A 12137-nucleotide genomic window follows, 5' to 3' on the forward strand; every position below is an offset into this window, starting at 1 on the left:
AGAAATCCCATTATTGGGTCTCACAATAACTGAACAATCCCCATGAGGACTGAGCGAACTCCACCCGCTAATGAAGGCCATGAGATGTGGATGAAAGCTGTGGAAAATGTCCAGTAAGTGGACCTTTTCTCAAGAATGACTCATAATTGAATATTGACTACCAAGACACAAACGATGAAGTGCTAGGGAGACGTTCGCAAAATGTCTAATAAAATATAGAATATATATTTAAAACAATAAATCCTGATTGAACATGAATGATGATTTGTCAGTTAGGGATGTGGGAATACTTCACATTTCACAATTTATTTTACATGTACTTTGTTTAAGATATACTTTTTTTATTTTATTTTTTCTTTAGAGAGAAAAGTTCAAGACATTTGTTTTACTTTCCACATAGAAATCCACCAAGACACAAAGCTGTTTTACACACCGTGAGGAGCGTCACTGTTCCTGATGATTGACAGTGAGTTACAGCGAATCCAGCGCCAGTCCGTATTTTGCAGCAGCCAATGAGCGTCTGGTATTCAATGTTTGCGGAAGCTGTGACGCCGTTGCCCGCGCGCTGCGATTTTGGACGACGCGTTTAGCTGAAAATGTAACTTTAAGCATCACTAAAAACGAACAGCGTACCTTTCAAGAGATGACGTTTGTTGACCTGGATACATTTTACACCGAGAACAATTCAAACATTAGTATTTTTCTGACATTGTTATCAACGTGGAGCCCGCGTGGGTCACTGCTCGTGTTTTTAAACGTTACATCCCGTGTTTAATCAACCGGGATCAGGTGTCAGCTAACGCTGTGTCTTTGCCCAGGTGAGTTACGAACTGGAGGCTGACATGAGCCCATCGAAGCGGCTCCGCACCACAGAAAATGAAGCAGAAGCAGCGACAGGAAGTCGGGAGAAGGAGAGGGGAGCATTGGATGTGGTGGGTGACAGACTGACGCCTCCCTGACACAACTAACATGCATATAACGTTCCTGAGGTAAAGCAGGATGAACCGCAGGATGTGCCAGCTTGAGGAATTGGGCCATCTTAGGTGTAAACATTGACATTTGAAGCTATCGATTGAATTAACTTGATGATTTGCACCATAATGTAAACCATTTGTTTTCACTCAAATGTATCCCATCACCTGTATTGCTGCTGAGCCCTGTGAACTGACTGTGTGTTATTCTTTATGTGGTATTCATGGCTGCTTGTTCATGCAATAGTTAGTCGCACTGACTGTCCGATCTCTCTGTGTTTTCTGTGCTCAGAGTGTTACCATGCCAATGTACAACGCCTCCAGTTGGCTGGATGAAGGCCTGCAGGCCATATTACACCAAGACTTCTTGGGAACCATGGAGCTCTCTGTCTTTGACGATGCAAGCACTGTAAGTGTGTTTGTTTTTTTGGTTATTTGTCTCAAAATAATGAGACGTCAGTTGAAGTTCAACCTGTGTGTGTGTGTGTGTGTGTGTTTTAGGATGACTCCAGGAAAGTGGTGGAGGGTTGGAGGGAGCGACTGGAGGCGAGGGGCATCTCAGTGGTGATCTCCGGCCACAACTCGGCCCAACCCAGAGGAGGTCAGTAGACTTCGAGGTTGATTATCTTGTCAAACTTTGACCTCACAAATCAATTTTCTATAGGAGACAGATGAATGAGATGTGAAACATGCCCCTTTTTTCTAATTCATTCTACACAAAAGTCCACTTACTAGCTTTTTCTAGAGCTTTTTTAAACGTATCTCATGTTCTGGAGATAGCTCGTAACTCCCCAGACTCTGACATCTTCCCACTGGATGCTTTACAGTTTTGGTCAGGTGTTTACATACAGCTGACATTGTCTGTTTCTGGGGTTCTAGGTATCATGCTGTGAAGGCAGTTAAAGTAGGTCAAGAGCTCAAGTAATTGGACCTTGTGTTAAAAATATATTGTTAGGCCCGATGCGTAGCCTAACAACACCCTTGAACCGGACATTATTGTATGATACAGTCCTGCCTCTCGAACCTTATTGCTTAAATATGTGTTAGGGCTGTCGGCCAAAGAAAATTCTTAGTCGACTAACACATGAATTGTTTGAAGGAATAAAGAATCAAAAACAAAAGGACCACTTTAAACCGTGTGTCTACCAGAACTGAACATTTATTATTATTTTAACGAGACATATTCTTCTGAGTCTCCAATAATTGTGTGTTTTGTTTGTAATGAAGAAGCTTGGTTTTTAATTTTACTAGTTTATAGTTTTTTTAATATTACTCTGACTTAACCAGGAAAGAATAATGTAAATCATAAAACTGCACAATATTCACTGTTTCATTCATATGGTATGGTCTCACATTTAGAAAAATAAAATGACACGTTATTTTGTTACGTTTAAGTGTTGAACATAATAATTACTTACACATGCCAACATACAAGTTTACAGAGGCATATAAAAAGCAATGAACCAACATAAACTGTTCTGTTTTTCAGTGGGATATGCAAAGAATAAGGCAATAACTCAGAGCTGTGGACAATATTTGTGCTTTCAGGATGCGGTAAGTGTGTGTGTGTGTGTGCGAGTGTGCGACTGTTTGACGGACCTGTCAGGACTAATGAGCTGAGCGCAACATTTGATATATATGTTTATGTTCATAGGAGTGGCAGTTTTTCTATTTCTGGGCTTGTACAATGAGAGCAAAAATAGTCATACAGATGTTTGCAGTGTGTGTACTCGTACCTGACCAATAAGGCTGATTCTTATTCTGATATAAACCTTTTTTGACCAAACTGCAGATAACATATTTGTGTCACATAAGTGTGTTTGTAGAGCACAATCTTATACAAAACCACAAAAAAACACCACAAAGGTATTCAGAGAGACAGCATAATAAGTAAATGATGGCCAAGTAAGTTATTGTACTTAATGTAACCTGCTGTGTACTTGTTGTCATGTTGTCACATGACGCTGAATGCTCACTATAATTAACATGTGGTATGTATTTGACTTGATGTGTTTTGTACTCCAGGATGACGTTATGTTGCCCCAGAGAGTTCGTCTGCAGTATGAGGCGTCTTTCCTCCACCCAAACACTGTAAGTTCTCCCTCAAGTATTTGCTTACTAACTTCCTTTCCTCCTCCACCCCTCCTCCCCTTTTTTTCTTTTCACATCTTTCACACCCCTTCCCTTTCTCTCTCTTTCACTCTGACCAACCCCTCCCCAAAGATATTCATGGTTGTGTGAGTGAGTGTGTTTGTGCGCTTGCTTCCATGCAGTTGGCATGCAGAACAGTGTGAGTATCCGGTGTTGATGCTTTCTTTGGCCTGCTAGGTCGGAGGTCAAAGGTTGAGTTTGAGAGGGAAGTGAGGGAGACAGCATGGAGACAGTGGGCTTGCCGCCCGGCACAAACAACCTGCCTCTTTTTGTTATGGCTGTAATATTTTATGGTTCTGGATAGAAATATGGTCCTCTAGCATGTTATTCAGTTGTGTATAAGCTCCTCCTTCTTTATTTTAGCCCCTCTTAACTTCTCCTTGACCGCTCTCCTCTGAGATTTGGTCTGTAAGTATGAAAAAGGGTACAACTGATAGTTGCAAATACATTTTCGGTCATTCTACTAATACATGTATTGGGTAATTGAGTATTTCATCATATCATCTACATACTTTTTTTTTTTTTTTTAACAAAGATTTTAAACTTTTCTTTGTAGTTGTGAGACTATTTAATCTTAAATGTACCTTTTTAGTCTGAAGATCTATTTCAGTTTAACACTAATCTATAAAAACAAAAATACTTACTTACTAGTTACGTTTATTGCAGTTTTTTTCTAAAATGTCAGCAAATGTTTTCAATGTTTCCTGAAAGGAAAATATTGTTCATGCTCATATGGCGTTTGTGTATTTTCACAATAGCTGATTGGCTGTAAAGTTCAGAGGGTTCCGGAGGGATCGACTGAGCGTTACACTCGCTGGATCAACACAATCTCTCAGGATCAGCTCATCACGCAGGTAAATACCCGCATGTGTGTTTTGGTGCTGTGTGTTTACGTGTATGCGAGAGGTCATTTGCCAGGCAGCCACCAGGTCGCACAGGAACAGGATACGTACCTGCCGTCCGCAGTTTCCACGGAAATGTGGCGGTGGCATGGACGGAGGACGCAGCATCACTTGTGACCCCCCCCCATCCATCCCGGTCCCACCAGAGGAAACGGGTCACGCTGCCAGCTGTGTGCTGAGAGAAGTCCGTAGTGGAAACTGTTGGCAGTGGAAACGTTAATCTTGCAGGCAAAAGAACCGCAAGCTGTTTTCTGTTTCAACTGCTCCTGCAATAGACGTTTTGATATGTAATGCATATTGAATTGCATCAATGTGTGAAAGTTCCTGTAAACAAACCCATCTCCAAAATGTATACGTTTGCCATTACTTTCCCCACTCACCCACATTTGATTTCATAATCCATGATTTAATGGCCCAAAACAGAAAAAGGAGGAGTTTCCTGCTGTGTCAGATATTGAAATTAATAAATATGTGATTAAGTTGTGATTAGTTAGAATCCAAGTGTCATCTGCCAATTCACAGCGAACATTTATGACTCTATTATCCCTCTATTATTTAGCAAAATCTTAATTGTCTAGTTAATCACTAAGTAATAGTCTATATTGATTTGTGACACCACTGGCAGTATTTCTATTTATGTAGAGATGGAAGTCTACTATTGCTGTCCGAACAAAACACACTGTAACCAAGGATACAAGACAACCTGGACCCACTGTCTCTTTAACACACACATGCACGCACACAGTTGTGTTTTCATGACTTTTGGGGACATTGATTTACATTCATTACCCTAACCATGACCGCTAACAGCCTAAGCCTCATTCTATCCTTAAACCAAGTCTTCACCCTAAGGTGTAATGATATAAGTTATGTCCCTGAGAAGAAGGCAAATCCCCACAATGTGACTGTGTAATCTAATGTATGTCCTCACAAGATGGGTAAAACACACACACACACACACCGTCTGCATAACTCCTTAGCAGGCATTCCTGGATATTTATGTGATATTAGGTTTCATGGAGTATGAGAATGAGATCATACATTGATTCTGCAGGCAGCTCGTTTCCCTTCCCATTTTATTTCTTCGCTTTATCCGCCTTTACTTCCAGTTTCTGGGTAAAGAAATATAATCTAAATGAGTTAAACCAGAGATTTACTCGGGGTGGGGCTCCTTTAACTTGATCCAGAGGTGGACCGAGAGTGTTCATCTGTAGGACATTAGATATGGTTAAGACCTTCCACTCTGACTTCTCACATCCACACCAACTCTCTCTCTCTCACTTTTTCTCTCTCTCTGTCCCCTGGTTTCCCAGAACTCATTCTTATTCATGCTTTTGGCCAGAGCTTACATCTGCAAAATGTTGCAATATTACAACAGAAGGGAGAGAATATGTACTAGGTGGATCTACACGCACACACACACACACACACTAGATTCCATCCAGCTGTTCCACTGGCTGAATCCAGATGTTTTTCACAATGTTCTTCATCTGCAATGCATTTCAGTTGTGCAGCGTTTAACTTCAACCAAGAACACACACACACACACACACACAGAGAGAGAGACGCACAGTAAGTGAAGCACAATGATGTAGTTGAAGGAGGAAACAGCTCAACCTCGAATGACCCTCAGATTCAAAATTCAACAACACCACTGAACAAAACGCACACACAAGTACAAGAAAGGAAGAACAGGAGGGCAGCAGTGGATTAAATGAGTTGGTGATAGAAAGAGAAATAAATGTAGGTGCTGTCATGTGTTCCTGGAGTGTTAAAGAGGTGGTCGTTAGAAAGAAGGAGGAGAGGCCAAAACATAGTCATTAGTCAAAGATCATTTGCGAGAGGATGGAAGTGTGTGTCCTTCCTCTGCACACTTCAGGAAGCACACACTTCTGTAAGAGACCACATGCGGCTGCACTTTGAACCATTTTGTTTGCAGGATTAGAAGTTTCGCCTTCTCCTTTTGACTGAAAAGCCAAATCGGAAATTTCCATGAGCCATCCGCCAAATCCTGGTCAGATTTCAGCAGATATGGGAGAGAGAGAGAGAGCTAATCTAATTACATATCCTGGGAACTCTTGCACCATTTGAAGAGATATGCATATGATAAAACTATATGTATACTCCCAACAACATATGTACTAAGGTGTACTGGTCCTTCTGTATTTCCCTTTTAGTCTCACTTCTATAAACTTGTTTTGGAGAGAGGCATGTCATATTTTCTGTTCCTCAGTGCCATCAACATTTCCTGAAGAATCACACATTGACTTTTATTCAACATCAGATCAGTTGCATATTATGTCAGATGTTTGTATGAACGTCATGTGATCAAAGGCTGCTGATTTTGTGTGTGTGTGAGAGACTGGGAACACTAATCCACATAACAACAAACAGCATTGTAACAACATGTTGGTCATCAAATGTCTCCCCTAAGGGTGCACACCCTGCGCCTGGGGGCTACCCCCCCCACACGGGGCCCAAAGGCTCTTTGCTGACACCCAGAAATATCCCAAACGCAGGCTCGGTTGGGATCTGTTTAAAATAGAGCGAGACGTAAAGTGACCAGTATGGCCACTTACTGTATGTCCACAACTCAGTATTATATGATACATTGTAATTACTGGATTGTGTTTATCCAAATGTTCTGTCTGATAATCTGAACTGTTCTCTTGTCTCAGGTGTACACGTCTCATGGGCCCACAGTCGTCATGCCGACATGGTTCTGCTCAAGGAACTGGTACCTGAAGGTTGGACCGTTTGACGAGGGAGGCAAGGTGAGAGTATAAGCCCAGACTACTACCAAAGCACTTACTTCCCTTAATCAGTATTATTACCTCAATGGACCCAGCCACTGTGTCAACATATTGAACCAAAGAATGTTCCACCTGAACTTACCTGAGCTCCATTTGCACATATTCAATAAATGTATTACAGTTATAAACTGTCATCGTCAACCTGTATCTCACACTCTACCTCCTCCTCTCTAGGGAGTCCCCGAGGACTTGCTCTTCTTCTACCAGAGTCTCCGTCAGGGAGGGAGCGTGGCCAGGGTCGATCAGTGCCTGCTGGTGTACCGTTACCATGAGAAGGCCACCACTCACTCCGTTACAGAGTCAGTCTCACGACACACACCTTCCCCTGCTGCACACACACACTTGGACACAGTGTTGCTCCTCTACATACTCACAGCTGCCTGCTGGCATCCCAGATCTTCTGATACTCTAACACACAAATATGCACTCGCCTGCCCACAGACGCATGTTTTTATATTCTTAAGATTCTCAAAATATGTTGGATGTGGAATTCCAGACACTTTCCCAGCATATGAATCAGGGATTTTTAAACTTTACTTCCCTCTGTGGAATGTTCAGTATCTCTCAGACGCTGTGGGAGTCGGGTCTTGTTGTGAACCGTGTGTGTGTGACTGTGTCAATGTAATGTCCCCAAAAGTCATGAAAACATGTGTGCGTGTGCGAAGGGTCTGACACTCCTGCCGCTGCCTGTGCTTCAGCAAGGTCATGTAGTGTCTGCAGGTGCGTACGAGGGCCTCAAATGTTAAAACACACCAAAGGAGAAGGTTCATCCTGCCTTCCCTCCCCTCCCCCCACACCTCCCTTCCTTTCATCCCATCTTTCCTTCCTTCCTTTCTCCCCTGCGTCTCTCTGCTGCTCGTATATCTGCCCATGTTGACGCACTCCTTCACCGATCATCCTCCTCTCTGTCTTCATCTATCATCGGTCTATTTTTGGATGCCTATTTCAAGCTCGCCTTGCCTACTTTCCACTCTCCCCCACTTCTTGTCACCCCTTCCCATCCTACGCCTACCTACTTCCTCTCTTTAGCCAGATAAAACCATCATCTTCTTGCTGTCTCCCTCACACATTCACACACACACACACACACACACACACACACACACACACATTGTGTAATTGTAGAGGCGTTGTCAGTAAGGTGAGAAGTGAGTTTAAAAAAAGTTTTTATGGTGCCAAACAGTAACTGAGACAAGAGGCTTCTTGACACAGAGAGGCTGTGTTTATAAATGTGAGCGTGTGTACCAAAGTGCGTCGGCGTATGTACCAAAGTGCATGAAAGTGTGTTAGCCTTTTGATCTGCAGGGTGTTAGGAGGATGAAGGCTTCAGTATGTGTATACAAATACAGTTTATAGTCAATCTCTGCCACGTTACTGCCATGTCTTAGAATCAAAGCCCATAGAGAATGTCTAGAAAAGTAATCTGGAGACCACCCGCGCTCAACCATGGTGGTGGGTTTGTTTGGCATATGAGGCCCACTGTTCCCAGTAAGGCGCTCACATCGGAAGATGAGAGCAGAGAGCCTCCTGTGAATGTGTCCATACATTCACTCAACGTGTGTATGTGCGCGTGCATGTGCGTGAGAGAGAGACGGGGGAAGAAGAGGTTAAGAGCATGAATAGTGTGTGAAGACGCATGTGTGTGTGTGGTGTACAGCTGTGGATATCAGTCAAAGTGCAGGCAACAGGAAAATGAACTAATTTAAAACAGGCACAATTTTACCATCCACTTGTAAAATCAGACTGTATATCAAAATTCAGTCCTCATTTTTATTTTATTAATCAAATGCTCTTGGAAAATTAATTCAAAGAGTAGATTTAAAGCAAAGTATGACAACAAATATGTTTTACAAAAAGAATTACACAAACAATATTTACAGTTTTTCTATTTTTTAAGCTACCTTCTTCTGTGTTCATCCTCTGATCCTCCACTCATCTCTGTTTCCAGGGAAACCATTTGGAAGCTGCGAGTGGACTTCCTGCAGGAGCGAGTTCTCAGCCAATGGGAGAGCTTCACCATATGGAACGCCGGGAAACAGGGCCGGAAGCTGTACCGAAGCCTGAGCTCGACCAATCAGGAGAAGGTATGCCACCTCCTGCTATGCAGTCAGATGTGAAACCAGAGAATTGGTGGGAAAAGTCTTTTCATGTGGGACGTGAGTGTGTGCCAGCTTTCACCGCTTTTCTGGTTAATTTATCAGGTGAAAGCTTTCTGTGATGTCGATGAGAACAAGATCCAGAAAGGCTTTTACACATATGAGGAATCCAAGGTGAGTCCAGCCACTGGGATACCAAATACAACATGTTTATTGTGATTTAATGTGAGCCACGCCAAGATAGAAACTCAAATTATTGGTCATCCAGTTAATTAGATTTCTATGAAGCTGTGACCAATAATGATTCTTTCTCTTAATATTCTCCAGCAAAGACCGAAGCCCAAAATCCCCGTTCTGCACTACAAAGATGCCTCCGCTCCATTCATTATCTGTGTCAAACTGGTGAGCTGAAGACTTTGTGTTGTATGTTTGGTGTTTCTGACCGCCTGTCCCACAAGTCTTGTAATCTAATTTAACAACATAATGATCAAGGGCGTGTGCCCAGCACAGGACATCTCACACACACACACACACACACACACACACACACACACACACACACACAGAGGGGACAGTCAGGAAATGGGTAGTCATCAGCCTGATCTTTGATCACATGACGTTCATACAAACATCTGATGTTTTTACCACTGTTTCTACATTTTGTACAGCTCATATTCATTGCTGTTTCTTAGTCTTTTCCCAATATAATTACATTCTCATTGTATTCTTTTGTTTTTAATTAATTTACAATAACACACACACACATCCTTCTGTACTGGCAGCCAAATCACTAATTGCCTATTTATCACCTAGCCAGATTCAGATGTCAAATCTAGACTGACCCCACCTACGGGGGCTACTAATTGCTCAATTATGGGAATTGGGAGAAGTAATTATTGTCAGAGGACAAGGAGACCTGGACTCAATCATTCTCCCTCTCCAGTTCTCTGTGACACACACACACACACACACACACGTGCACACGCACGTGCACACACATTAACACCAACACCTGGACTGAATCACACCAGTTTGTTTATACCATGTTGTCAAATAACTTAATCAACAAATATTTAAATCATTTAAGCTTTGTACATTTTCCACAGTTAAACCTGCTGTGTTGTTGGTGAGTCTGAATCTCTAAAGCTTGTAGATAACCTTTAACTTTAGTTAACTTGTCATTTATAAGATAATGAAAATGGAAGTGTGGAAGGGCAAACAATCATTCTTTTTAATATGTTTTTTTGTGGGGATTTACTTTCCGCCCTGTTCTCTGTTCCTGTTGTTTCTCTCGTGATGTTGTTGTTGTTGTGGTTGTTTCATCTGTAGGACATGACAGGAGGCGTTCTGGAGGAAAATCTCAACTCTTTGCTGCTAAAAGAAGGAACAGATTTCTACCATTTCAACTGACTGCTCAGAGAGACGGAGGCAACAAGAGGAGCCCTGCAGCTTTAACAGGCTGAGAGGAAAGCACACGAACTGAGGGAGAGGCAGGTGATGATACAGAGTGAGCTGAACACTGGGACACGGTCAATGACAACAGCAAGACCAGGGAAAGAGAACGTTAATATGGATTTCAAGTGTTAAAAGATGCGTTTTGTGTGGGGGGAAAATTAAAGTTCTCAAAGTTGCAAGATCTGCTGCATTAACATTGTTATTTATGGTGGGTGGGACTTATTAATGATGTATGTGAAATAATACATAATTAATTAGGAAAATATTAATGACATTCTCCAAAATGTGAACAGATGAGCAGATTAGAGTTGCTGCTTCATTTTTCATCAGGCAAGTGAGAAACGCTGTCCGTATTTCAGTATGAGGAACGGCTGCGGAACTTCATTGATTAAATATTTAGTTTCTATTTCCTATGTTTCATGTTATTTGCTGCGGTGACAATATTACATTATTTCTGATTTCTCTAATCATGAAAGTAAATCGTTAAAGAAAACACTCATACATCAAATGAAATGAAATGTCCACATGTGTGCCGGAAAATAATTCATTCGGATGATGGGTGGATTATTAATGCGTACACGTGGATTCAGATGACGTCAAGGCCAATCCACAAGTCTCTGTTGGTTATTGTTGTTGGATGAGACAACCAGCTAGCCTGGCTCTGTCCAAAGGGAACAAAATCGGCCAACCATTACCTCTAAAACTCACAAAAATAGGATTTTAAAAACATCAATATGTAGGTTATATTCCGAACTATTTCATGTTCGAGGAGCTCAGTTAATCCAGGTTTTTGTGAATTTTTACTCTCTGATTTTTGTAAGAATCAAACAAACTAGATATAATTCCTTCATGAGCTTTAGAACTAGTCGTAGGAAGATTTCTAAATTTTAGATTGACTAGTCAATCCCATAAAACATAAGCTTAACATCTCATGGCCGTAGCTCTTGATCTTCTCGTCTAATTAAAGGCTGACAAGAAAATATCCGTATCTCCCAAAATATCAAACTATTCCTTCTAAAAGTTTGAACAAGGTTTATTAACCCGACCTGGAGTTGGAAGAATGATTTTGTAATTGAATTACAAAGAACAGCTATTACAGATTTGTATTATTAAGAGGATATGACGATTGCCAATGTTGACCGTAGGAGGAGTAAAATTGTATTGTGTTTTCTAATCTTGTGTGGACTGGGATTAGCGTTTGCCAAACCTTACACTTCAATTTGTGTTGAAAGGAAGGGAAGTTGTTGGAGTCGGTGCCTCATCACAGAAGGTTCAACTTATAAAAAGCGTGGGATGTTTTATGACCGGAATCACACGGGTTTCTCAACAGCCTTCTCTGATGCAACCATGCAAAATCAGATACACGCACACAGCTGCTACAAATGTACCAACATGGACACTACACGTATTTGTTTGTCTTTCCCTGGGTCTCTTATGAAATCTAAAGAACAATAACCTCTTTAAGAGAGCACAGTTCTGATACATAAACACCCACAACAAGTTTATTTTACCTCACAGAGTGTAGAGTTTCTTCTGCCCAAAGGTAAACAGACCTTTCCCCACAAAATCTCCCCGGTGTTTCCTGGGATGGCGGCGTGGTCTGCCTTACTGTAAATCTGGCCGCAGCAGTTTGTAGGGTGGCAACAGTGTCAGTGAAAACAACTGGAGGGGGTCTTCAACTCTGTTATTTTCACTACCTTTGTTTATTATTCTGAACTGAGCACACAGTTGCACAGTGGTGTGAATGCA

At 41.7% G+C, this 12137-nt stretch overlaps 1 protein-coding gene across 2 annotated transcripts; it reads left to right on the forward strand.

The window, feature by feature from the left end:
* Nucleotides 1-522: 522 nt before the first annotated feature.
* On the forward strand, nucleotides 523-10795 carry b3gntl1 (UDP-GlcNAc:betaGal beta-1,3-N-acetylglucosaminyltransferase-like 1). Of its 2 annotated transcripts, XM_034539688.1 has the most exons (13): nucleotides 523-598; nucleotides 819-932; nucleotides 1264-1380; nucleotides 1473-1572; nucleotides 2461-2525; nucleotides 2997-3062; nucleotides 3881-3976; nucleotides 6703-6798; nucleotides 7012-7136; nucleotides 8786-8921; nucleotides 9039-9107; nucleotides 9261-9335; nucleotides 10263-10795. In XM_034539688.1, exons 2-13 carry the CDS (start codon nucleotides 843-845, stop codon nucleotides 10341-10343), a joined length of 1116 nt encoding a protein of 371 aa, XP_034395579.1. In that variant the 5' UTR covers nucleotides 523-598; nucleotides 819-842; the 3' UTR covers nucleotides 10344-10795. The 2 variants fall into 2 exon arrangements, with proteins under 2 accessions (XP_034395579.1, XP_034395588.1); XM_034539697.1 differs by lacking the exons at nucleotides 523-598; nucleotides 819-932; nucleotides 1264-1380; ... (1 more) ...; nucleotides 2461-2525; nucleotides 2997-3062 and adding an exon at nucleotides 3184-3261.
* Nucleotides 10796-12137: the final 1342 nt, after the last annotated feature.

The sequence above is a fragment of the Cyclopterus lumpus genome, chromosome 1 (genome assembly GCF_009769545.1).
Source record: "Cyclopterus lumpus isolate fCycLum1 chromosome 1, fCycLum1.pri, whole genome shotgun sequence".
Taxonomy (NCBI): domain Eukaryota; kingdom Metazoa; phylum Chordata; class Actinopteri; order Perciformes; family Cyclopteridae; genus Cyclopterus; species Cyclopterus lumpus.

What these genes read in the sequence shown, in the direction of transcription:
- b3gntl1 (XM_034539688.1), top strand. Translation starts at nt 843, where the DNA reads ATGAGCCCATCGAAGCGGCTCCGCACCACAGAAAATGAAGCAGAAGCA. An exon ending in AGAGGGGAGCATTGGATGTG is followed by an intron (nt 933 to 1,263) that starts GTGGGTGACAGA and finishes TTCTGTGCTCAG; the next exon opens with AGTGTTACCATGCCAATGTA. An exon ending in ATTTGTGCTTTCAGGATGCG is followed by an intron (nt 2,526 to 2,996) that starts GTAAGTGTGTGT and finishes TTTGTACTCCAG; the next exon opens with GATGACGTTATGTTGCCCCA.